The 26,970-nt window shown below is 41.6% G+C and overlaps 4 protein-coding genes across 19 annotated transcripts in view; 2 read left to right on the plus strand and 2 right to left on the minus strand.

Annotated features, from left to right (window-relative positions):
• Positions 1-1,574: 1,574 nt before the first annotated feature.
• On the minus strand, positions 1,575-4,399 carry LOC133493076 (transcription factor Sox-18-like). The gene is made up of 7 exons (XM_061806026.1): positions 4,260-4,399; positions 3,266-3,318; positions 3,027-3,146; positions 2,791-2,944; positions 2,597-2,704; positions 2,456-2,513; positions 1,575-2,358 (listed from the first exon to the last, which is right to left on the minus strand). Exons 1-7 carry the CDS (start codon positions 4,380-4,382, stop codon positions 1,610-1,612), a joined length of 1,365 nt encoding a protein of 454 aa, XP_061662010.1. The 5' UTR covers positions 4,383-4,399; the 3' UTR covers positions 1,575-1,609.
• Positions 4,400-4,430: 31 nt separating this feature from the next.
• Positions 4,431-26,970, plus strand: part of rmdn1 (regulator of microtubule dynamics 1) — a 29,059-nt gene continuing 6,519 nt past the window's right edge. The window contains exons 1-7 of one of the 15 annotated variants that reach the window (XM_061806043.1): positions 17,566-17,677; positions 19,624-19,729; positions 19,851-19,964; positions 20,057-20,158; positions 25,989-26,029; positions 26,216-26,404; positions 26,707-26,907. Coding sequence is in view for 13 of the 15 variants with exons in the window: in XM_061806031.1 (XP_061662015.1) it covers positions 6,938-6,993; positions 26,266-26,404 (195 nt within the window). In the remaining 2 variants the exon portion in view is untranslated. Of the gene's footprint in view, positions 4,548-4,581; positions 4,913-6,489; positions 6,599-6,719; positions 6,834-6,925; positions 7,028-17,560; positions 17,678-17,711; positions 18,043-19,623; positions 19,741-19,850; positions 19,965-20,056; positions 20,159-25,988; positions 26,030-26,215; positions 26,405-26,706; positions 26,908-26,970 lie in introns of those variants that run through there. The other 14 variants (XM_061806036.1, XM_061806039.1, XM_061806034.1 and 11 more) reach the window with 14 other exon arrangements.
• On the plus strand, positions 8,827-12,272 carry LOC133493078 (uncharacterized). Of its 2 annotated transcripts, none has more exons than XM_061806045.1 (2): positions 8,827-8,845; positions 9,806-12,272. In XM_061806045.1, the coding sequence occupies exon 2, from the start codon at positions 10,015-10,017 to the stop codon at positions 10,978-10,980; it is 966 nt and encodes a 321-aa protein (XP_061662029.1). In that variant the 5' UTR covers positions 8,827-8,845; positions 9,806-10,014; the 3' UTR covers positions 10,981-12,272. The 2 variants fall into 2 exon arrangements, with proteins under 2 accessions (XP_061662029.1, XP_061662028.1); XM_061806044.1 differs by lacking the exon at positions 8,827-8,845 and adding an exon at positions 9,109-9,127.
• LOC133493074 (transcription factor Sox-18-like) lies at positions 14,311-17,529 on the minus strand. The gene is made up of 7 exons (XM_061806025.1): positions 17,390-17,529; positions 16,001-16,053; positions 15,762-15,881; positions 15,526-15,679; positions 15,332-15,439; positions 15,191-15,248; positions 14,311-15,094 (listed from the first exon to the last, which is right to left on the minus strand). Exons 1-7 carry the CDS (start codon positions 17,510-17,512, stop codon positions 14,346-14,348), a joined length of 1,365 nt encoding a protein of 454 aa, XP_061662009.1. The 5' UTR covers positions 17,513-17,529; the 3' UTR covers positions 14,311-14,345.

Genomic DNA, 26,970 nt, shown 5'->3' on the forward strand with positions numbered 1-26,970 from the left:
AGGAACTGAAGTAGATAAATACATTCGTTCATATTAATTTGTGGTTCATTTGACTTAATGGTGGTACTGTCCAATCGCAATCTTGAGGAGAAAAAAAGGAAAATTAGAATTAGATTACGTTCCAAAAACCTGAAGCCCGACTGGCTAACTGGTTACCCTGAGATGATTCAGGGTCACAATTGTTTCGACGCCAGGATATTATCCCGTTTGGCAACCACTTGGTGTTCCGCTGGCTCTTGGGATGGATGCCCTCCCAAGATCCGCGACCACGACCGATCCGGTATGGGATTCTTTAGATGAAAGCTCATTTTTGTTTGGCACAGTTTTTACGCCGGATGCCCTTCCCGACGCAACCCTCTGCATTTATCCGGGCTTGGGACCAGCCTACAGATTGCACTGGTTTGTGCCCCCATAGGGCTGCATTCCAAAGGGACATTTATTATCGCATACGTATATGGCAGGGACCGAACCCTACCGCGAATCGCGCAAATCTGCGAATAAATGAGTCTCCCTGATTAGATGATAATTGCAGATAGATGCCATAAGATAGCAGCAAAGCAGTGCTGTTTTTTGAAATGAAGCTCCTCAACTTATTTCAACAAAGTTCCTTGGTACAAAACTGATAAGATAATAAGAATGGTGGAGCAGCTGGTAAAGCAATGGCCTCACGGTTCTGAGGTCCCGTGTTCAATCCGGCTCTGCCTGTGTGGAGCTTATATGTTCTCCCCGTACCTGCGTGGGTTTTCTCCGGGAACTCCGGTTTCCACCCACATCTCAAAAACATGCAACAATAATTGGACACACTAAATTGGCGCTCGGTGTGATTTTGAGCGTGACAGTTTGTCTCCATGTGAGCCTGCAATTGGCTGGTGACCAGTTCAGGGTGTTCCCCGCCTCCTGCTCTTTGACAGCTGCGATAGGCTCCGGCACTCCCCGCAACCCTCGTGAGGATAAGCAGGAATGAAAATGGATGGATGGATGGAGAATTCATTCAAAAAAATAATGCAACCATCACACAATTTTAGCTATTCTCAACGTCACCGTGGGACTCATATTCCTTACAACTTCCCAATAAAATTAATCAGGAAAAATCATTGATCCTACTGGATAGAAAATTGATGAAAAAACTCATAAAACACTTCTGATTATGTTCACATTTCTTGACCGAACTTCGAGCAGCAGTGAATGAACAGTTACTTACAGTAGTTTCCCCTCTGCTGGTGATCTCTGGGATTACACCAAAAAGTGCACTTTATGGAAAAAAACATTTCAAAAGATTGAATGACATTGATTTGTTAACAAACTATGCCGGCACTTTCATCAGATCTTCTGGTGCGTGGAAGAATCGTAGTCGTTTGTTGGCAACTTCTGATAACGCCACTTCTTACTTTGCAGAATGACAAATATTATGTTTGGGAGGGGAAAAAAATAACAAACAAGGTCCTATTTTTGCAAGGCACTGTTTTAATAAGTGAGTATTTTCATCTTATAAAAAGTGAAACTTAAAACTCAGAATATCATTAATTGATTTTTTTATATACAAAACAATCAAAAGGCAAGCAATTAATAAGTTTGAAATACATCGGGGTTGTAAAAACATTTGAATGCATTAAAAGTCTATCCTTGAATATTCCATAGAGTCCATCCAGTGTTTAGGTCTCTCTAGATCTTCCACATTTACTGTGTGGAAAAAAGAGGACGACGGCGGCAGCTCAGCTGCGCTGACCGGCTCCAAATCCTCCAGCTGTTCGAACAAGGCGGACATCAGGTCCGCCTCGAGGCCCGAGTCCGAGCAGGGGGACGACTGAGCCGAGTCCGCCAGTCCCAAAATGGAGGTAGGGGCTACTCCGGGTCCTTGAATATTCCATGGAGTCCAGTGTTTCGGTCTCTCTCGATCTTCCACGTCTGCTGTGTGGCAAAAAGAGGACGACTGCGACGGCTCAGCTGCGCTGACCGGCTCCAAATCCTCCAGCTGTTCGAACAAGGCGGACATCAGGTCCGCCTCGAGGCCCACGTCGGAGCAGGGGAACGGCAAAGCCGAGTCCGCCAGTCCCAAAATGGAGGTAGGGGCTGCTTGGGGTCCTTGCATATTCCATGGAGTCCAGTTTTTAGGTCTCTCTTGATCTTCCACGTCCACTGTGTGGCAAAAAGAGGACGACTGCGGCGGCTCAGCTGCGTTGACCGGCTCAAAATCCTCCAGCTGTGCGAACAAGGCGGACATCAGGTCCGCCTCGAGGCCCACGTCCGAGCAGGGGGACGACCGAGCTGAGTCCGCCAGTCCCAAAATGGAGGTAAGGGCTGCTCCGGGTCCCTCGTTCCTGGGCTTAAAAGGCGTCGGTCCCAGTTCGGGTGCAGGTGCTGCAAACAAAACGCACATTTAGAGCATCCCGTCAAGTTTTGAGACTACTTTTTTTTTTTTAAATGATCCAATGAGTTTAAAAAAAAATGTACTTACTGGTCATATTATTTGAACTGGTGGCTGCACGGCCCCACTTTCTCTTTTTCTTTCTGCCCTAAAACAACAACAAAATCAGAACATTTTATCATTGCACAGAAAAACTTTTATTGTTTGACTGTGAATGGCTACGGGACTCACGTAGTTGTCTCTAGGGTTCCAGTCCGGGTGCATGCTGGCGTGGATCCGGCTGAGGCGCTCCGACTCTTGGAAGTACGGGTGCTGCTCGGCCGGCGTCAGCGACTTCCACTGTGGACAAAAATCAAACGTCAGCGCGCGCGTGCACGACGACGCCAGGCAAGCTACGAGGGCGTGTTTGTCGTAAGCAAACTCACCATCTGCCCCAGGATTTTATTGACGCTGGCGCTGTCAATGTTACAAAATTGGGTGTTGACGATGGGCCGGTGTTCCTTCACAAATATCATGAAGGCATTTGGAGGCTTCTTAATGTAGGGGCCCTCCTCAGGTCTTGACATGGTCTTTGTTTTTCTATTGGTAAAGCAAAGCATCAGCATGTCGCTTCTGTGTGGATGTGCCAGGAAAGACATTTTACAGAGAATACTGGACTTACTTTGATTTTGGTGGCAGAAGAAGAGGAGGAGGTGTTGGTGGAGGAGGTATTGTTGGAGAAGGAGAAGGAGCAGAAACGAGAACTCCGCTTGGGACCAATCTATAACAAATCTGTCCCAATCTACAAACACATCAAGACAAGTGTTGAGCAACAGAAAGTGGGCAAAGTTGCAAACTTTCAAGGAGTCTTACACATTTTACATATATATTATCTTTTTTAAATGTCTGTGTGCTATTTACATCAAAAGAGGAGGACCGTCGTTGACGTTTGCCAAACGTGGAGCAGCTGTATCCTGCAATAAACAAACAAACAAAAAAAAAAAAAACGGATTACTATTTAGTCGTAACATAACTGATTCATCATATAGAACACTTAGCTGGAACACCAAACAAATGGATAACAGTATACCTTGACTTTTACGAAAAAGGTTTTTATTTTCGTCGTGCTTGAAATAGTAAACCCCATGAAACACAATTTAAGATAGCATCTTCGTCGATCCAACAGTTAAATAAAAATGGCAAGAAAGGTTTACACATACATATATTAACGTTTACATCCATGTTCTAAAACGTTTTTTCCCCCTTGTGCTCGAAATAGTAAACTATATTAAACACGCACCTTCGTCGATCCCACAGTTAAATAAAAATGGCACGAAAGTTTTATACATACATATATTAACGTTTACATCCATGTTCTAAAACGTTTTTTCCCCCTTGTGCTCGAAATAGTAAACTATATTAAACACGCACCTTCGTCGATCCCACAGTTAAATAAAAATGGCACGAAAGGTTTATACATACATATATTAACGTTTACATCCATGTTCTAAAACGTTTTTTCCCCCTTGTGCTCGAAATAGTAAACTATATTAAACACGCACCTTCGTCGATCCCACAGTTAAATAAAAATGGCACGAAAGGTTTATACATACATATATTAACGTTTACATCCATGTTCTAAAACGTTTTTTCCCCCTTGTGCTCGAAATAGTAAACTATATTAAACACGCACCTTCGTCGATCCCACAGTTGAATAAAAATGGCACGAAAGGGTTATACATACATATATTAACGTTTAAATCCGTGTTCTAAAACGTTTTGTTTTTCTTGTGCTTGAAATAGTAAACTATATTAAACACGATTTAAGCTAGGATCATCATCGATCCTGGAGCAGTCTATAAATAAAGATAAATTGCGCTTCTTTTTTTTTTTAACGTGTGAATCGCCTCCCTACCTGCTTTTGCTTTTCAACCGTCCGCCGCAAATCCGCGTTGATGGCAGAGTTCCACTCTTGGTGCGCCATCGTGTCAACTGGTAGACGGACGATTTGTTGTGTGTCGGGGGCCGGGGTGGGCATCCGTTACATAGTCCATAGTTTGGGACCGCCCTAATATAAGGTGACCCTGATGACGTCAAACGGTTTGGGCGCGAAGAACCACAATGGCGCAGCTAGCTAATTTACAGGCGGACGCAGGTGCTTTGGATGTGTAAAAACTGGTTAAAAACAACAGTCACAGCCAATGTAAGTTCAGGGGGGGCAAATCTATCCACGAGACTCTTAATGTCCCGTTACGGGTGGTTGCATTTGCCAAACAATAACAACTGGTTCGGCTCGTCCAACAGCGAGTGAAGTTGAAGCAAAATGGCGAAACGCTACTTGCGTCAACTTCAACTGAAATATTTAGCTGGCCACCATTTTGTATGACGTAGCCGTTAACGCTCTCGTCAACTGTATGCAGAGAAACCCTATGTTAGAGTTGCCAAATATTGTACTCCACTGACAAATCCTGCTCCTTCAGAAGAAAAAAACGAGTCCAGTAAAAGTACAGTCACTCTACAAATACAGTAATTACTTCAGCATGAGTTTGTGAAGCCGCCAGTCAAGTCGTGAGTAACTATGGGTTTATTTTTAAAATCTGAGCATGAATGATCAAATAAAAATCAAGTCATGTGTAAATACAGACTAACAATCAGACAACATCACTTATTAGGCTCGTATAAGAACTCTTTTCAAAATCTTTATTTAAGAAAAAGCAAACTGATCTCCAAGAAAGAAAAAGCACAGTACATGCACTGTAATGTCACCAGGCAGATTGCAAAAACAGGCTTCCAAATATATAAAAAGTCTGCACACTCGTGCAAATACCAGGTTTTTCAATTTCATTTGATAATGAATAATTAATTTTGACCCAAAAACGTTTTCCACCATTAATATGAGGTCAAATTTGTCAAACTCAACTTTGTGTGGAAAAACCAAGATTATTTATTTTGAACTGATGTGTAACTTGCTGCTGCAGTTTATCACACCGTGTTTTTGTCAAGTTAGAAGTGGTCTGAAACATCCCAAGTTTGGCCAGTTACAAAATGACGCTGCTCATATTCCTGTGATTGCTTTTAAGACACAATTCTTTAACTGGTGGAAATCCACTCATTTCCGGCCATTTTCTGACTGAAGTCGGGGTCAAAATTCGAGGTTTTTTTGTTGTTAACTCATATTTCAACCTTTCATCATTTTCAATGTCATTCAAGATTTGTAGCACAGTTGTAGGCCTTCTTGGTCAATGTAAAAAATGTATAAAATATGTGTAAACTAGGAAGACGGTCGTGGAAGGCAGAAAAGCGGCCGAGATTACATTGAATCTGTAAATGTGTAAAGGTGTTTTTTTGTTGTTAACTCACACTTCAAACTTTCATAATTTTAGATGCCATTCAAGATTCGTACCACAGTCATAGGCCTTCTTGCTCAATGTAAAAAAATGGATAAATTATGTGTAAACTAGGAAGATGGTCATGGAAGACAGAAAAGCGGCCGAGATTACATTGAATCTGTAAATATGTAAAGGTGTTTTTTGTTGTTAACTCACATTTCAAACTTTCATCATTTTCAATGCCTTTCAAGATTCGTACCACAGTCATAGGCCTTCTTGGTCAATGTAAAAAAAAGAAATAAATTATGTGTAAACTCGGAAGACGGTCGTGGAAGACAGAAAAGCGGCTTAGATTACATTGAATCTGTAAATGTGTAATGTATTTGTACATTTGCAATTAATGCCTGTGTGGGTCTGATTTTATGAAGGTCAACTTCTCAGTGATGGCCCTCAATTTTTTTTTTTTAGTTATTATTTTTGGGGATGGCGCGTCACTGGAACCTGCTCCTATGAACGTGAATAGCTTTCACAGTGTTATCTTAGCAATCTACAATTGTTTTCTATTTATTTATTACCGTTTCGATGGAAAAGACCCAACAAAAGAACGGCATACGACCGGATGGTTTCTGCCTGAAAACCAGATGACAGATTACAAATAATGACTTTCCGAACCAGAATCAAATCAATAGTTCTTGCAATAGTCCAACAAATGAAAATGCAATTTGATTATTTCGAAACTATCTTTTGTTTTTACTGCTGCTTCTCCCTCGAGAAATATTTTTGGGGATCATCTATATCCCATTTATTCCTTTGCAGACACCAGCCACCTCGGCGACGGGTCCATTTTGGCTTCAGTTGCGGCACGAGCGGGAATATCCAAGCGGCACGTTGGCCTCCCCTCATGGACTTCTCCTTCTTTGGTGGTGTAGGTGGAAGGTTTTTATTTTGAAAGGGCATTTTTTTGCTCATTTTGTGATACGCACCAAATCAAAAACTGAATCATAATCAATGACTGTTTTCCAAATGACAAAAATTGTGATTTGCAGCTGGAGTGTGGATAACCTGTAATTGACGTGAAGTTCGACCTGGAGGAGCCTCAGAAGTAGGAACCTTCGGCATTAATCAATAATACTGAAGGAGTATTGATCAGTTTCAAAAAGGTTGGTGGTTACATCTCTCCGTCTTGTGTGATATTGCTGAATAATTTGGTTTTCTTCATCATTAAACATCATCCATCCATCCATCTTCTCAGCCGCTTATCCTCATGAGGGTCGTGGGAGTGCTGGAGCCTTTCTCAGCTGTCAATGGGCAGGATGCGGGGTACACCCTGAACTGGTTGCTCGCCAATCGCAAGGTACCATCATTAAACCATACAAAATAAAATAACATTGTCAACAAGCGAGGTAATGCAAGCTACATTTATATCCAGTTATTTGATTCATACAAAAATTGATTGGAAGAGACCCAAGACATTGCGTCCGTCGTCGTTCTTTAGGTTCACTATTCACTAGCGCAAAGGCAAAACTGACATTTTGCGTAAACAGAAATATGACGTTTGTCGTATGGCTGACAACCAACCAAGCTGTAGACTGGGATTGCTTTGCAAAAAACGCGTCAAAATGAATGATATGTACCAGTACGTCAGTGCCTTACTGTATTTTTAAGGGTTTAAAAGGTATTTAGGAGTACAGTGTTACGTTTCTCACTTTATGGAAGACTTTAATCAGAATCAGATCAGCATCAGATCGGCAGTATTCTTTTTTTTATTGGTAAACTACTTCCATCTGACACGATTGTACACTATTTCTACTTAAACAAATTTGGTTTGGTGTTAGCATGAAAATTTTGGCATCTTCGTCTTGATGCGCATGTTGAGATTTTTTGGATAGATGTTCTGAGCAAGGGCCTGTCAACTTTCTCCATTCTCCTTCTGGTCAACCACCACCATGAAACTCCTCAAAGGATTCCCTGCAAAATGTCTTCTCCGGTACGTCCACAAAGAGGCGACATTTGCCCATGTTTTGTTTTCCCCAATAGGACAAAGAGGAATACAGTACAGGGCCCAAATAAGTGTTATGTTTGATTCTTTTTGAGAATTAATAGGTTGTAAATTTGGCCTTTTCATGTTTTTTAGGAATCCCATTTTTTTTTTCAAAACAAATCCTTCAGTACAGCATTTTTTATGTCAATTCAACTACTGAAATGAAATACTAGTTTTACAAGATGGATCATTTTTGTAAAGGCAGAATTTTCGAAGTCATATAAAAAAAAAAAAAAAAAAATTGACTGGTCAGATGATTACAATTGCACCACTTTTTTTTGGTTTAAATGCACCATTGCCCCCCAAAACATTTGTGAAATTGTTGACTTTTTACAGTGATGCCTTAGTTCATCCGGTCCAGAAAATGTGTACCATGACAATATTTGCAATCGATGACGTCGTCTGCTACCAGTCACCAAGACGATCTGGATTGCAGCCGAAATGCGTAAAACGAGATTGGTCTTCAAAAAAACGTACTTTTTTTAAAATGTTTTTTTATTCCCGTACAAAAGTTGTTATACGGCGTACACAATTTGAAATGATAAAAAAAAAAAGATATAAAATACAGGGAAAATGTATAAGTTGACAGGTATGACAGTTCAATAAATATACTATGATTCTACTTCTGCGGTGTACGTTTACTTCATATACAAACGTATACGTCAACATTTACACAAAGAAAACAAAATTAGGATGCAGACTTATTTCAATCCTATGTACTCGACACAGCAGGGTGGAAGTGGCACAGTGATTTCTGCCAAAAAAATCATCTCACAAACTTGTTTATAAAAGCAGTATGTCACATTAACCTGAATGTAGCTGCCATAAGTGTCAGTTATAATACTTGAGTTTTGTTTAATTTGAATTAAAGAATTAGAGTAAAGAATTATATTGAGAGAAAACATTTCCGTTTGTTAGTTCACGTTGTGGCGACCCCGAAAGGGACAAGCCGAAAGAAACTTACTTACTTACTTTTAGTTCACGTTTATGTAGCGGAACCTTGTTCACCAATGTCAGGTTGGTGTCAGGACGCTTATTTTAGGGCACTTCGTACAAACTTATTAAAGCGGCAAAGATTCGACAGCAGTTAGAAAGAAGCAAGAATAACTTTTTGGTCAGATGGTCAATGAGGTGTGTATTGGTTGTGTTTTGTAATTTGTGTAATATGAATTTTAATGTGTATGTATTTTGGTTAATTTTGTTTATTTGAATTAAAGAATTAGAGTAAAGAACTATATTGAGAGAAAACATTTCAGTTTGTTAGTTCACGTTTATCTAGCGGAACCTTGTTCACCAATGTTGGTGTCAGGACGCTTATTTTGGGGCACTTCGTGCAAACGATTAAAGCGGCAAAGATTCGACGGCAGTTAGAAAGAAGCAAGAATAAGTCAGTTTGGTCAAATGGTAAATGAGGTGTGTTTATTGCTTGTGTTTTGTCATTTGTGTAGTATGAATTTTAATGTGTATGTATTTTGTTTTGTATATAATTCTTAAGGCATCAAAGCATGTCGGCATATAAGCTTGTTGACGTGCTAATAAAGGCATGTGAAAAAGCAACTTCTCCGGAGTGACTGGAGTTACACTGAAAATATAACAGCTTTCCGGAATGGGACTCTTTGAACAAGCATTGAAGGGACAAATGCTGCTTTTAGTAGGGCGACACGGAGGAGCAGCTGTAAAGCGTTGGCCTCACAATTATGAGGACACGGGTTCAATCCCGGCCCACCTGTGTGGAGATTGCATGTTCTCCCTGTCCCTGCGTGGGTTTTCTCTGGGATGTCCAGTCGGGATCGCCTCTTCCTTCTACTTGATGACAGCTGGGATAGGCTCCAGCACTCCCGTGACCTTCACCTGTGGATATAAATGAAATAAAAATCTGTTAAACGTCTCCAGGCTCAAACACCCATATCAGTCCAGTAAACAGAACCATTTTCCTCATGACTTCTCGGAAAAATTGTGACTAAAATGGAGTTTGGACAGGTCTGGCTACTGACTAGTTATGGCATCAGTTTAGCATGTGAAATTACATTGATGGTGAAGCAAGACCACCGATTGCTCTCAAATGAACTTCATTTGAAATTTTGTTTTCAGGCTCAGCTATCCCGGCACTGGACGACAACTGGAAAACTGCGTCTTCCCCAGTGCCGGCTGGCACCTGTTGATGAGATCATTCGAGGAGGGTTGATTTCACAGTACACGGGCAGAATAAACTCTGTGAATCAACCTGGGACCAGGTAGTCTAACCCCAAGGTCCTGAAGAAGCTGGCTGCGCCCCAGCTCGACTCAAACCTCTCTCCTTGATGTTCATCATGAGACTCTCTTCGACGCAGACATCGGCAGGGATGGCCGTCGTCTTGGTGGCTGCCGTCCTGGTGCAGCCATGGATCGCTGCAGGAGCAACCTCAGGATGTCCCATCCCGATTCGCACGCAGCATGTTAGAGTGGGGTTACGTGGAGTGTCCTCAACCACTGTGACCAGCGAAGGAGAATGCGTGATGGTTCCGGGAAATGCTCGAGTTACGTTTGAATTCAATGCATGTAAATTTTACCCCTGTTCTTGGGCTCCTAATTATCAGTATTATCTGTCTTCTGTATCTTGGTCGTACTATACCACCGTAGCGTACTCTGGGTTTGATTGGCAGGTATCCTGTGTCTATCACCCCCACCCTATCGAATGTAGACAGATTGCCGAGTGCCTCAGTTTAGTACGAGTAGGCCCCCTTGGTGTCGGACATGCTCATTTGAGTTTAACAGTGGATCTTCGATCACTGAACATCTCTTCTCTCCTGACAACCACGACTTCGCACGCCCGCCCCCATCAGATCCCCGCCGCCTCAGGTTGTATAGATTTCTTGCTAACCCCATATGCTTGGAGTGTGGACTTTACCCCTGTTCGCATTTGTCAGAGATTCCCACAGGCCGCTCAGGGGCATAGAGCAGGGCAGTTGGTTGAAGGCCAAGGAGAGGGAGTCCGCGGCCAGTTCACTCAAGAAATGTCTGAAGCAGACGCCCTGGGGGTAGCTTCGGGGGTGAGAACAATTGGTAGCAATTCATGGGTGGAACGAGCAGCAGCGGCCAGTGCAGTGTTAGCACGCCCCGGTATGTTCCTGATATCCCCCGCCTTGGATACGCCAGCAAACATGTCGTGTATTCTTCCAGTCATGTCTCAATTCCACCGGAACCGTGTACAGGATGGGAGACAATTTATCCCGTGTCTCTGGCAACTGCCCCTGTGCCAGTTTTCTATACCGCTAAAGTGTCTCTGAGTGCTACCTGCTTTTGTAAAAATTCATCCACTCTCCCGCATGAAGTGAATGTTGGAATGATTCCCCAACAACACTGCCGGATTGTTCAAGTGACCAACAGATCTGATGGATCAGAACCCTTGACTCGCGGACGGGCGGACGTGTGGTGGTACTCCGGTGGAGTCGCCTTATTCAGTGTTCTCCCTCCTCATTGGACAGGCCGATGCGCTCTGGTATCTGCCATTCATCCCACCTTTATCGCTCCACAAGGCGCTTGCGCTAATCTCATGGAAGTAACAAACCAGGCCATTAGAAGAAGTCGTCACCGCCGTTCTGGCAGCCCTGATGGATCCCTGACCATCGCCTTGCAGAAATTGCGTTCCTTGTCTCTTGAGATGAAATCCCACTCAGGGGTTGACAACATCGGCACCTTGGTGACGATCCTCATCTCCATTGCTATTTTTGCAGCACTCTTGACTTTGTGTGGTTGTTGTTGTATTCCTCGTATTCGATCTTTGCATCAGCGATTGATTACTGCCGCCATTGAAAAAAAGGACATTCATGGTCCTCCGCCCTATAAGATGGCTGAATTGCCTCCCCCTTCAGGTCCCATGCCCGATGTACTACACGCTCCGGACAACGCGACCGCTGGAACCTCTCTTTAATTTTGTTTTCTTTCAGGTGTCAGATTCTTTCGACACTATGTGGCCCACAACAAATACTGATGAAAACCCTGGTCTGTGGTAATGTTCGAAATACTTGACTATATCATTGGCTAAAAGAACGTTACACAAATAAACTTAACACATAAATGGAAGAAAGTGGTTCTATCAACTCATTCACTCTGCGTGTGATTTTTGGGCAGAAGTAGTTCACATCTTTTGTCAGAACTACAGAAAATGTGAACCAAACTGAAAGAAAAAGGTTGGTAAAGGGATTTCCCAACTTAATCTGAACAGAAAATGTATAACCTTTTCATAAACCTGATAAAACAAGATTTTGGTTTTCTAGATTAAGTATTTTACCGTCTTTGAATGGGAGGGAAAAAGCCCTTGCCCTTCTGTTCTAGTGATACTTTTTGCGTGAAATGACTTTTTTTTTCCAAATGTTTTGCTTTTTTTGCGTTATCTAGTACTGTCCTGCAAGTTTAACGCTTACGGCTGTTCTGAATCATGAGACTATGGATTTGTTAAAAGGTATGTTTGGACGATTAGTTTCCATATTTCTTGAAATGTTACTTTTGGGATTTTTGTGTTTGTTTTAGTGATCGATTTCAGAGATCAAGAGAGGGAATAAAGAGTATTTTACTTTCATTGCACTTTCCTTATTTGCTTAAATCTGACCTTATATATTTAATCAACAGATAAAGTGTTGTCCAATTGCTAATCAGAGAAGGATGTCTTGTGGAGCCCGTGAGCCCTGATCTTTGTACGCAGGAAAACCGAGTAGTGGCAGCCTCCTCTCCCAGGCGTTGCCGTGGAGACGAACGATGGGGGGTGTGGGGCAGCCACTTTTACCATGGACCCATACATATAAAAACCTTGTATTACCGGGCAGCTTTTGTCTTCTTCTTTGGCTATCCTGCCAGAAGACACTCGGCAGCAGATACCAAGATAAGACGCGGACGTCTGTATTTCACATTCCTTTGTAATAAATCCATTTGCTGTTAACTTTTTCTAATCATTGGTCATATCTTCCTCGATTCGTGAACACGCGTAGGTTCCAAACTCGCAAATCCCGACCACGCCGTGCATGCTTTCAAGATTGGAAGTTTTGAGGAACTGAAGTAGATAAATACATTCGTTCATATTAATTTGTGGTTCATTTGACTTAATGGTGGTACTGTCCAATCGCAATCTTGAGGAGAAAAAAAGGAAAATTAGAATTAGATTACGTTCCAAAAACCTGAAGCCCGACTGGCTAACTGGTTACCCTGAGATGATTCAGGGTCACAATTGTTTCGACGCCAGGATATTATCCCGTTTGGCAACCACTTGGTGTTCCGCTGGCTCTTGGGATGGATGCCCTCCCAAGATCCGCGACCACGACCGATCCGGTATGGGATTCTTTAGATGAAAGCTCATTTTTGTTTGGCACAGTTTTTACGCCGGATGCCCTTCCCGACGCAACCCTCTGCATTTATCCGGGCTTGGGACCAGCCTACAGATTGCACTGGTTTGTGCCCCCATAGGGCTGCATTCCAAAGGGACATTTATTATCGCATACGTATATGGCAGGGACCGAACCCTACCGCGAATCGCGCAAATCTGCGAATAAATGAGTCTCCCTGATTAGATGATAATTGCAGATAGATGCCATAAGATAGCAGCAAAGCAGTGCTGTTTTTTGAAATGAAGCTCCTCAACTTATTTCAACAAAGTTCCTTGGTACAAAACTGATAAGATAATAAGAATGGTGGAGCAGCTGGTAAAGCAATGGCCTCACGGTTCTGAGGTCCCGTGTTCAATCCGGCTCTGCCTGTGTGGAGCTTATATGTTCTCCCCGTACCTGCGTGGGTTTTCTCCGGGAACTCCGGTTTCCACCCACATCTCAAAAACATGCAACAATAATTGGACACACTAAATTGGCGCTCGGTGTGATTTTGAGCGTGACAGTTTGTCTCCATGTGAGCCTGCAATTGGCTGGTGACCAGTTCAGGGTGTTCCCCGCCTCCTGCTCTTTGACAGCTGCGATAGGCTCCGGCACTCCCCGCAACCCTCGTGAGGATAAGCAGGAATGAAAATGGATGGATGGATGGAGAATTCATTCAAAAAAATAATGCAACCATCACACAATTTTAGCTATTCTCAACGTCACCGTGGGACTCATATTCCTTACAACTTCCCAATAAAATTAATCAGGAAAAATCATTGATCCTACTGGATAGAAAATTGATGAAAAAACTCATAAAACACTTCTGATTATGTTCACATTTCTTGACCGAACTTCGAGCAGCAGTGAATGAACAGTTACTTACAGTAGTTTCCCCTCTGCTGGTGATCTCTGGGATTACACCAAAAAGTGCACTTTATGGAAAAAAAACATTTCAAAAGATTGAATGACATTGATTTGTTAACAAACTATGCCCGCACTTTCATCAGATCTTCTGGTGCGTGGAAGAATCGTAATCGTTTGTTGGCAACTTCTGATAACGCCACTTCTTACTTTGCAGAATGACAAATATTATGTTTGGGAGGGGAAAAAAATAACAAACAAGGTCCTATTTTTGCAAGGCACTGTTTTAATAAGTGAGTATTTTCATCTTATAAAAAGTGAAACTTAAAACTCAGAATATCATTAATTGATTTTTTTATATACAAAACAATCAAAAGGCAAGCAATTAATAAGTTTGAAATACATCGGGGTTGTAAAAACATTTGAATGCATTAAAAGTCTATCCTTGAATATTCCATAGAGTCCATCCAGTGTTTAGGTCTCTCTAGATCTTCCACATTTACTGTGTGGAAAAAAGAGGACGACGGCGGCAGCTCAGCTGCGCTGACCGGCTCCAAATCCTCCAGCTGTTCGAACAAGGCGGACATCAGGTCCGCCTCGAGGCCCGAGTCCGAGCAGGGGGACGACTGAGCCGAGTCCGCCAGTCCCAAAATGGAGGTAGGGGCTACTCCGGGTCCTTGAATATTCCATGGAGTCCAGTGTTTCGGTCTCTCTCGATCTTCCACGTCTGCTGTGTGGCAAAAAGAGGACGACTGCGACGGCTCAGCTGCGCTGACCGGCTCCAAATCCTCCAGCTGTTCGAACAAGGCGGACATCAGGTCCGCCTCGAGGCCCACGTCGGAGCAGGGGAACGGCAAAGCCGAGTCCGCCAGTCCCAAAATGGAGGTAGGGGCTGCTTGGGGTCCTTGCATATTCCATGGAGTCCAGTTTTTAGGTCTCTCTTGATCTTCCACGTCCACTGTGTGGCAAAAAGAGGACGACTGCGGCGGCTCAGCTGCGTTGACCGGCTCAAAATCCTCCAGCTGTGCGAACAAGGCGGACATCAGGTCCGCCTCGAGGCCCACGTCCGAGCAGGGGGACGACCGAGCTGAGTCCGCCAGTCCCAAAATGGAGGTAAGGGCTGCTCCGGGTCCCTCGTTCCTGGGCTTAAAAGGCGTCGGTCCCAGTTCGGGTGCAGGTGCTGCAAACAAAACGCACATTTAGAGCATCCCGTCAAGTTTTGAGACTACTTTTTTTTTTTAAATGATCCAATGAGTTTAAAAAAAAATGTACTTACTGGTCATATTATTTGAACTGGTGGCTGCACGGCCCCACTTTCTCTTTTTCTTTCTGCCCTAAAACAACAACAAAATCAGAACATTTTATCATTGCACAGAAAAACTTTTATTGTTTGACTGTGAATGGCTACGGGACTCACGTAGTTGTCTCTAGGGTTCCAGTCCGGGTGCATGCTGGCGTGGATCCGGCTGAGGCGCTCCGACTCTTGGAAGTACGGGTGCTGCTCGGCCGGCGTCAGCGACTTCCACTGTGGACAAAAATCAAACGTCAGCGCGCGCGTGCACGACGACGCCAGGCAAGCTACGAGGGCGTGTTTGTCGTAAGCAAACTCACCATCTGCCCCAGGATTTTATTGACGCTGGCGCTGTCAATGTTACAAAATTGGGTGTTGACGATGGGCCGGTGTTCCTTCACAAATATCATGAAGGCATTTGGAGGCTTCTTAATGTAGGGGCCCTCCTCAGGTCTTGACATGGTCTTTGTTTTTCTATTGGTAAAGCAAAGCATCAGCATGTCGCTTCTGTGTGGATGTGCCAGGAAAGACATTTTACAGAGAATACTGGACTTACTTTGATTTTGGTGGCAGAAGAAGAGGAGGAGGTGTTGGTGGAGGAGGTATTGTTGGAGAAGGAGAAGGAGCAGAAACGAGAACTCCGCTTGGGACCAATCTATAACAAATCTGTCCCAATCTACAAACACATCAAGACAAGTGTTGAGCAACAGAAAGTGGGCAAAGTTGCAAACTTTCAAGGAGTCTTACACATTTTACATATATATTATCTTTTTTAAATGTCTGTGTGCTAGTTACATCAAAAGAGGAGGACCGTCGTTGACGTTTGCCAAACGTGGAGCAGCTGTATCCTGCAATAAACAAACAAACAAAAAAAAAAAAACGGATTACTATTTAGTCGTAACATAACTGATTCATCATATAGAACACTTAGCTGGAACACCAAACAAATGGATAACAGTATACCTTGACTTTTACGAAAAAGGTTTTTATTTTCGTCGTGCTTGAAATAGTAAACCCCATGAAACACAATTTAAGATAGCATCTTCGTCGATCCAACAGTTAAATAAAAATGGCAAGAAAGGTTTACACATACATATATTAACGTTTACATCCATGTTCTAAAACGTTTTTTCCCCCTTGTGCTCGAAATAGTAAACTATATTAAACACGCACCTTCGTCGATCCCACAGTTAAATAAAAATGGCACGAAAGTTTTATACATACATATATTAACGTTTACATCCATGTTCTAAAACGTTTTTTCCCCCTTGTGCTCGAAATAGTAAACTATATTAAACACGCACCTTCGTCGATCCCACAGTTAAATAAAAATGGCACGAAAGGTTTATACATACATACATATATTAACGTTTACATCCATGTTCTAAAACGTTTTTTCCCCTTGTGCTCGAAATAGTAAACTATATTAAACACGCACCTTCGTCGATCCCACAGTTAAATAAAAATGGCACGAAAGGTTTATACATACATATATTAACGTTTACATCCATGTTCTAAAACGTTTTTTCCCCCTTGTGCTCGAAATAGTAAACTATATTAAACACGCACCTTCGTCGATCCCACAGTTAAATAAAAATGGCACGAAAGTTTTATACATACATATATTAACGTTTACATCCATGTTCTAAAACGTTTTTTTCCCCTTGTGCTCGAAATAGTAAACTATATTAAACACGCACCTTCGTCGATCCCACAGTTAAATAAAAATGGCACGAAAGTTTTATACATACATATATTAACGTTTACATCCATGTTCTAAAACGTTTTTTCCCCCTTGTGCTCGAAATAGTAAACTATATTAAACACGCACCTTCGTCGATCCCACAGTTAAATAAAAATGGCACGAAAGGTTTATACATACATATATTAACGTTTACATCCATGTTCTAAACCGTTTTTTTCCCCTTGTGCTCGAAATAGTAAACTATATTAAACACGCACCTTCGTCGATCCCACAGTTGAACAAAAATGGCACGAAAGGGTTATACATACATATATTAACGTTTAAATCCGTGTTCTAAAACGTTTTGTTTTTCTTGTGCTTGAAATAGTAGACTATATTAAACACGATTTAAGATAGGATCATCATCGATCCTGGAGCAGTCTATAAATAAAGATAAATTGCGCTTCTTTTTTTTTTTAACGTGTGAATCGCCTCCCTACCTGCTTTTGCTTTTCAACCGTCCGCCGCAAATCCGCGTTGATGGCAGAGTTCCACTCTTGGTGCGCCATCGTGTCAACTGGTAGACGGACGATTTGTTGTGTGTCGGGGGCCGGGGTGGGCATCCGTTACATAGTCCATAGTTTGGGACCGCCCTAATATAAGGTGACCCTGATGACGTCAAACGGTTTGGGCGCGAAGAACCACAATGGCGCAGCTAGCTAATTTACAGGCGGACGCAGGTGCTTTGGATGTGTAAAAACTGGTTAAAAACAACAGTCACAGCCAATGTAAGTTCAGGGGGGGCAAATCTATCCACGAGACTCTTAATGTCCCGTTACGGGTGGTTGCATTTGCCAAACAATAACAACTGGTTCGGCTCGTCCAACAGCGAGTGAAGTTGAAGCAAAATGGCGAAACGCTACTTGCGTCAACTTCAACTGAAATATTTAGCTGGCCACCATTTTGTATGACGTAGCCGTTAACGCTCTCGTCAACTGTATGCAGAGAAACCCTATGTTAGAGTTGCCAAATATTGTACTCCACTGACAAATCCTGCTCCTTCAGAAGAAAAAAACGAGTCCAGTAAAAGTACAGTCACTCTACAAATACAGTAATTACTTCAGCATGAGTTTGTGAAGCCGCCAGTCAAGTCGTGAGTAACTATGGGTTTATTTTTAAAATCTGAGCATGAATGATCAAATAAAAATCAAGTCATGTGTAAATACAGACTAACAATCAGACAACATCACTTATTAGGCTCGTATAAGAACTCTTTTCAAAATCTTTATTTAAGAAAAAGCAAACTGATCTCCAAGAAAGAAAAAGCACAGTACATGCACTGTAATGTCACCAGGCAGATTGCAAAAACAGGCTTCCAAATATATAAAAAGTCTGCACACTCGTGCAAATACCAGGTTTTTCAATTTCATTTGATAATGAATAATTAATTTTGACCCAAAAACGTTTTCCACCATTAATATGAGGTCAAATTTGTCAAACTCAACTTTGTGTGGAAAAACCAAGATTATTTATTTTGAACTGATGTGTAACTTGCTGCTGCAGTTTATCACACCGTGTTTTTGTCAAGTTAGAAGTGGTCTGAAACATCCCAAGTTTGGCCAGTTACAAAATGACGCTGCTCATATTCCTGTGATTGCTTTTAAGACACAATTCTTTAACTGGTGGAAATCCACTCATTTCCGGCCATTTTCTGACTGAAGTCGGGGTCAAAATTCGAGGTTTTTTTGTTGTTAACTCATATTTCAACCTTTCATCATTTTCAATGTCATTCAAGATTTGTAGCACAGTTGTAGGCCTTCTTGGTCAATGTAAAAAATGTATAAAATATGTGTAACTAGGAAGACGGTCGTGGAAGACAGAAAAGCGGCCGAGATTACATTGAATCTGTAAATGTGTAAAGGTGTTTTTTTTTTGTTAACTCACACTTCAAACTTTCATAATTTTAGATGCCATTCAAGATTCGTACCACAGTCATAGGCCTTCTTGGTCAATGTAAAAAAATGGATAAATTATGTGTAAACTAGGAAGATGGTCATGGAAGACAGAAAAGCGGCCGGCCGAGATTACATTGAATCTGTAAATATGTAAAGGTGTTTTTTTGTTGTTAACTCACATTTCAAACTTTCATCATTTTCAATGCCTTTCAAGATTCGTACCACAGTCATAGGCCTTCTTGGTCAATGTAAAAAAAAGAAATAAATTATGTGTAAACTCGGAAGACGGTCGTGGAAGACAGAAAAGCGGCTTAGATTACATTGAATCTGTAAATGTGTAATGTATTTGTACATTTGCAATTAATGCCTGTGTGGGTCTGATTTTATGAAGGTCAACTTCTCAGTGATGGCCCTCAATTTTTTTTTTTTAGTTATTATTTTTGGGGATGGCGCGTCACTGGAACCTGCTCCTATGAACGTGAATAGCTTTCACAGTGTTATCTTAGCAATCTACAATTGTTTTCTATTTATTTATTACCGTTTCGATGGAAAAGACCCAACAAAAGAACGGCATACGACCGGATGGTTTCTGCCTGAAAACCAGATGACAGATTACAAATAATGACTTTCCGAACCAGAATCAAATCAATAGTTCTTGCAATAGTCCAACAAATGAAAATGCAATTTGATTATTTCGAAACTATCTTTTGTTTTTACTGCTGCTTCTCCCTCGAGAAATATTTTTGGGGATCATCTATATCCCATTTATTCTTTTGCAGACACCAGCCACCTCGGCGACGGGTCCATTTTGGCTTCAGTTGCGGCACGAGCAGGAATATCCAAGCGGCACGTTGGCCTCCCCTCATGGACTTCTTCTTTGGTGGTGTAGGTGGAAGGTTTTTATTTTGAAAGGGCATTTTTTTGCTCATTTTGTGATACGCACCAAATCAGAAACTGAATCATAATCAATGACTGTTTTCCAAATGACATAAATTGTGATTTGCAGCTGGAGTGTGGATAACCTGTAATTGACGTGAAGTTCGACCTGGAGGAGCCTCAGAAGTAGGAACCTTCGGCATTAATCAATAATACTCAAGGAGTATTGATCAGTTTCAAAAAGGTTGGTGGTTACATCTCTCCGTCTTGTGTGATATTGCTGAATAATTTGGTTTTCTTCATCATTAAACATCATCCATCCATCCATCTTCTCAGCCGCTTATCCTCATGAGGGTCGTGGGAGTGCTGGAGCCTTTCTCAGCTGTCAATGGGCAGGATGCAGGGTACACCCTGAACTGGTTGCTCGCCAATCGCAAGGTACCATCATTAAACCATACAAAATAAAATAACATTGTCAACAAGCGAGGTAATGCAAGCTACATTTATATCCAGTTATTTGATTCATACAAAAATTGATTGGAAGAGACCCAAGACATTGCGTCCGTCGTCGTTCTTTAGGTTCACTATTCACTAGCGCAAAGGCAAAACTGACATTTTGCGTAAACAGAAATATGACGTTTGTCGTATGGCTGACAACCAACCAAGCTGTAGACTGGGATTGCTTTGCAAAAAATGCGTCAAAATGAAATTTACAAAGTAAAAGATTTTGATATGGTACAGTAAAATTATTTTTAAACGGCGTTCCCTCACAATTTCGTGGTCCACCCATTGCAGATTCACTATAATAAAAAAAAAAAATCCATAACGCATAATTTGAAGTATTGCAGAATATTGAGCATGTGTGGATTTTTTTTTTTGGGGGTGGTAAAATAAACATATCCAGTCCTAATCTTTAAGACTATAAAAAGGAAAAATCTTTTAAAACACATCTTATAATTCATAAAATATGTATAGCGTATAGAGCTCGTCCACGTGATGTCACTGTTTGCACGGCGCCACATTGCCGGTCAAATCTCGCTGCTCTGCACTGCGGGAGACGTTGAACCAGAGGAGAATATTTACAATACCCGAGACTTGTTGTGCTGTTGGTTGTCACAACAGACGAGACAGATATTCCAAGAGATCATTCTATCGAAAAGAAAAGATGAGAAAAGATCGGCAATCAAACGGGATGGATGGTGAATAACCAAATACACACGACTGTGTAGCAATCGCTTCATTTCAGGGAGGAATTATTCTTCTCAATCTCAAATTACCAAAAAGTATTTATAATGCCAAGTTGGCTCATTTGAGAACAATCCATATTTAAAAAAAGAAAAAAAGTGTGTCGCAGCAGAGAGGTTTACGGAGGTTAATGTGGCCGTAGTCGCTTCTGTGTACGTTGTGTGGAGACAACTCTGTCCTCTTTTCTTTGCAATCATAGTTCATGAATGCGAGTTTGTGTAAAACCAAGGGTCATTTATTTAAATATTGGTATTTATCTTGAATACTAGCTGAAAAGATCTATGGATTACGGGAAAGGTTAACGTGTAGCCGAATACACTTCCGCGTTCACAAGCCGTCAACCCGTCACTATGTCGGATTTATTCCAACAAAGTATTTGTATGCGTCCAGACTTTTCTACGCTTGCAAACTCTTCCGTGTAAATCTCGACGACTTACTCACCAGATCCACGTGTAGATCCAGTTTTCCAAGACAAGCGGAGTCTAATTTTTTATCGGCAAAAACATCGATTTAGGCATTAAATATGGGTCCTCTATGCCAAGTGTCTCCCATTTTTCCACGTACCTTCATTTATTATCACCTTCTAAATGTTTAACGGTATGGGACAAAACTCTGGGTGTCGTGCTTTAAGGCATTTTCATTTCGTCTCAACGGACTTAGCATTGAGCAATGCTTTGTTAGACCGGCAGGATGGCCAGTCACGTGACTTCGGTGACGTAGGTGCACAAGGTTGATAGTACCAGTACGTCAGTGCCTTACTGTATTTTTAAGGGTTTAAAAGGTATTTAGGAGTACGGTGTTATGTTTCTTACTCTATGGAAGACGTTAATCAGAATCAGATCAGCATTGGATCGGCAGTATTCTTTTTTTTATTGGTAAACTTCTTCCATCTGACACGACTGTACACTATTTCTACTTAAACAAATTTGGTTTGGTGATGGCATGAAAATTTTGGCATCTTCGTCTTGATGCGCGTGTTGAGGTTTTTTTGGATAGATGTTCTGAGCAAGGGCCTGTCAATTTTCTCCATCCTCCTTCTGGTCAACCACCACCATGAAACTCCTCAAAAGATTCCCTGCAAAATGTCTTCTCCGGTACGTCCACACAGAGGCGACATTTGCCCATGTTTTGTTTTCCCCAATAGGACCAAGAGGAATACAGTACAGGGCCCAAATAAGTGTTTTTTATTCTTTTTGAGAATTAATAAGTTGTAAATTTGGCCTTTTCATGTTTTTTAGGAATCCCATTTTTTTTTCAAAACAAATCCTTCAGTACAGCATTTTTTATGTCAATTCAACTACTGAAATGAAATACTAGTTTAACAAGATGGATCATTTTTGTAAAGGCAGAATTTTTGCAGTCATATAAAAAAAAAACATTGACTGGTCAGATGATTTCAATTGCACCACTTTTTTTTGTTTAAATGCACCATTGCCCCCCAAAACATTTGTGAAATTGTTGACTTTTTACAGTGATGCCTTGGTTCTCGACCACCATCCGGTCCAGAAAATGGTTCGAGAAGTGATTTGTTCCAAAACTGAATCGATGTTTCGCATTACAATAAATAGAAAAATAAATAATGCGTTCCAAGCCTAAAAAAAATTTGGCTTTTTAAAGCAATTTTTTTTTTAGCTTTTCCTGATAATAAACTGCATAGTAGAAATACATGTATAGTTTAAAGACTTTATATAATAAAATAATTTAAGAAATATATTTATTTTTTAGCTTAAAATGTATGCTTTCGTAGTAGAGTACGCTAGGCTGGGAGTGCACTGCCGTATCTGTGGCGACTCGGCCCCCAGCCTTGTAAACTTTTTTTATTAACAAAAGTGCAGAATGACTTTAAACTAGCAACTTGCCTTCTTTGGAGCTATGACTGGGGGTTAATATGGTAGTCGTCGATAAGAAGTCACTACCGGGACACGTCTGTGTACAGAAGCTGCGTATATTGTATATTGTTCCACTGTCTTATGAGTTAATGATTGTGGGATTCACGAAGTTGTCTCACGGGCGTGGATCCAGCTGAGCCGCTCAGATTCTTAGCAACGGGAGCAGCTCAGCCCACGGCCAGCGACTTCCACTCTGGACAAAACACAAGCATCAGCGCTCTCGTGTTTAGCAACTTCACGAAAGCTACGAGGACGTGTTCATCACAAACACATCCACCATCCGAGCTGGGATTTTATGGAACCCGGCGCGGTCCGTTTTTTTACAAATTGGGCCTTCACAACAGGCCGGTGTTCCTTCATAAAGATCATGAAGGCATTTGGGGGGTGAAAATCGACTATCAAATTTGAAAGTTGAGGACATTAGCCCTTAGCCTTTTTTTCAATTCTGGATATGACCCTTTTTACTCCCAATATAATCGCAATAGAAGAAAAATAAGGACTAAAAATGATTATTGTTCTTTACAAATGAGTAAAACCATATATTAGAACCCTTGAGCCATTTTTAAGATGGAGATGAAATAAAGCACAAACGACAGTGGAAAATAAATAAGTAACATTTAGTCCACGACATGTTACAACACATTTAGGACTGTTCACAAGATGTTTATAATTTAATAATTTCTTTCACAAATGTTTTAAGTGATGTTGAATCAAAAGGATTTTTTTCAATTCTGGATATGACCCCTTTTTACTCCCAATATAATCGCAATAGAAGAAAAATAAGGACTAAAAATGATTATTGTTCTTTACAAATGAGTAAAACCATATATTAGAACCCTTGAGCCATTTTTAAGATGGAGATGAAATAAAGCACAAACGACAGTGGAAAATAAATAAGTAACATTTAGTCCACGACATGTTACAACACATTTAGGACTGTTCACAAGATGTTTATAATTTAATAATTTCTTTCACAAATGTTTTAAGTGATGTTGAATCAAAAGGATTGATTTATTTGTTTACCAGCATAATATTTAAGACACAAGAAGTTAAAAATTCAGGCAATGAAACAAGCTTCATTTGAGACATTTATTTTTCTATGTTGAAAATTAAGTTTTTGTGAGTGTTTGCTTTATTTTATCGGACAAAATAAATACGTAAGGGCTCATGTCAAGATTTGAAATAAGGGTTAAGGGCTTTTGTTCGTTCCCCGTTCAAGACGACTGCGGTGATACAATTCAATTTTTCCATCACAAAAATGAACATTGTCACTCTTCCCGAATTTATGGTCAACCTCAATGCAGTCACTGGGAGGGTGAAAATTAATGTGTATAGTTGACCAAAACATTCATAAATGTTGCTTTACACAATGAGCTCAGGCAATATATATATTTTTTTATTAAATGTCATCACTTAAAAGTTAATATTTGGGGCCATTTTTATTATTGTTCGTTTTCTCATTGTCGACAAGTTGGCACGTGCCAGCCCCGCCCTCCACTTTAGCCAGCATGATGTCACCACCTCTCTGCTCGTCATAGCGAGCGATGACGTAACAGAGCGGTCTCCAGTCCTCACGTGATTGGCGCTTTTCAATCCTGGCGAAATAACGGCGGCGGAGTGGACCCGACCTCTTTCCGACCAGCGAGGAGAACCAACTTTTGAAGTGGGACTTCAGTTCGGTCCACGCTAGGGATCGCAAAAAACCGCTTACTTCCATAACCGGTTTTAACCGAACAGCTGTAGCAAAAAAAAAAAAAACGATTAACCGGTTTTATAACCGGTACCATTGTGGTGTTTACGTGATTCACCCGCGGGACCTCGAGTTGGGTGCGGGGTTCCGGACGGACTGATTTTGTTGTTGCTCTTCCGGAGTGACGAGTTCACAGAGTTCCCCCATTATGCGAGTAGTGTTTTGATGTCTGCCAATAAAATAAATTTTGTTCCAGTGTCCGGCGCTACACCATCGATCGTCAATTTACTCCGCGGTAATGGGGTAGTTTGTATACAATATTGACAAACAAGTTTGTTGGCACTTTCAACAAACTTGTTTGTCAATATTGTATACAAACTTTCAACAACACACTCGTGTAAGTTAATTTTTTGTGTTTTTTCTTTTTTGTAAAAATGTTTTAATGTTAACATTCTTCTTTCAGACTTTCAGAAAGGGCATGAAAGTGTACCGAGCGTTTCCTCGATGCCATGTTTGATGTTTTTTTGATATAACTGAATGTTCTTTTGAGTCCAACTTTACTCTAACAGCGAAACTTGAAAAAAGTGGAAATGATGTTGAATAAATAGCGCAATGTTTAACCGATTTCGAAAGTCTGAATACGGTTTCGATTTCAAAACTGAAAACCGGTTATAACCGGTTATTTGTGATCGGTTGCGATCCCTCGTCCACGCAGACATGACGAGCAACAATGGCGAGCGGGTGGGGGTGGAAAATTCAATTAAAATGCGCGAGGTTTCGCTCACACGTTTGCCATTGTTTTATATTCAGTTTTGGACATATGATACTTCTGGCTTGAAATTGTAATAATAGTGTGAAGTTAATTATAATTCATGGACGGAAATATCGTAAAATGCATAACTGTGAGGTGGGGGAGGGACACGTACTCCTCTATGTTTCCAAAAAGTTATGATGCACTTTTCACTCATTTTTAAGTGTTTCAAATGTTCTATGAGGAATTCCCTCCAGCCATATGTGAATGAAGATTAAATTAAACAGAAATGACATCTATTTTCTTAAGCCGCTTATTCTCATGAGGGTAGCGGGAGTTCCGGAGGTTATCCCGGCTGTCAACGGGGCAGGGAACGCCCTGAACTGGTTGCCAGCCAATCACAGGGCACATAGAGACAAACAGCCGCACTCACAATCACACCTATGAACACACACACACACGCACAAATTTAGAGTGTCCAATCAATGTTGCATATTTTTGGGATGTGGGAGGAAACCGGAGCGCCTGGAACAAAATCCACGAAGGCACGGGGAGAACATGTAAACTAGTCCGGGATTGAACAAGGGACCTCAAAACTGTGAGGCCATCGCTTTCCAGCTGGCCCACCGTGCCGCCCCTATAGTGCCATGCTACTAGTAATATTAACATCTTAATAACTTTCTTTTTTTGCAGGCCAGCCGTGCCTCGATGGCGGCGAGCTGAACGCTTGTTATGTAAGGAACAAGCGCTCCTATTCGCACGTTGTCTTGCATATTTTTTTTAATTAATTTCTATTTCTTATGTGTGTGTGTGTAGCAATAGCCAGGTGTTTTATTATCAGATGGCGGCAGTCTTTGTAATTCCCCCTCCTGCATCCCCAGCACCGCCCAAAACCAGTATTGTCTCTGAAATGTTTGCAGGTGAGATGGGAGTTTAATGCCGTCCTTTGTTTTCTCGTGACGTGAACGAGGACCAGATACACCGAAGAGCCTTACATCAAGAAGCCTTTGAACGCCTTCATGATCTTCATGAAGGAGCAGCGGCCCTTCGTCAAGGCCCAAATGCTGAATAAAGACAGCGCAACGGTGAACAAGGTCATTGGGGAGATGGTGAGTGCGTTTGCGGCACGCGCTGGCTTCACTTAGCCTCCGCGGTCTCGGTATTCCCTATGTGTCCTCTCTTAAATTACGGTGCTGTGAATAAGTATATGCAATATCCATCCATCCATGTTCTTTGCTGCTTATCCTCACGAGGGTCGCAGAGAGTGCTGGAGCCTATCCCAGCTGTCAGCGGGCAGGAGGCAGGGTACAGCCTAAATTGGTTGCCACCCAATCGCAGGGCACATTGAGACAAACAGCCACACTCACAATCACACCTAGGAGCAATTTAGAATGTCCAATTAATGTTGCAGGTTTTTGGGATGTGGGAGGAAACCGGAGTGCCCAGAGAAAACCCACGCAGGCACGGGGAGAACATGCAAACTCCACACAGGCGCGTCCGAGGTTGAACCCGGGACGTCAGAACTTTGAGGCCACACAAAAAAAAAAAAAATCTAAACCTTTCTGATCCTGACCCTGCGTGAAAAAGTAATCCCCCCATCCCCAAGAGAAAGGTGAGTTCACTTTCACAAGTCACACCCAAACTCGATTCCCACAATACTTATTTCATCAATAAC

This window comes from Syngnathoides biaculeatus, chromosome 19 (assembly GCF_019802595.1).
Source record: "Syngnathoides biaculeatus isolate LvHL_M chromosome 19, ASM1980259v1, whole genome shotgun sequence".
Classification (NCBI taxonomy): domain Eukaryota; kingdom Metazoa; phylum Chordata; class Actinopteri; order Syngnathiformes; family Syngnathidae; genus Syngnathoides; species Syngnathoides biaculeatus.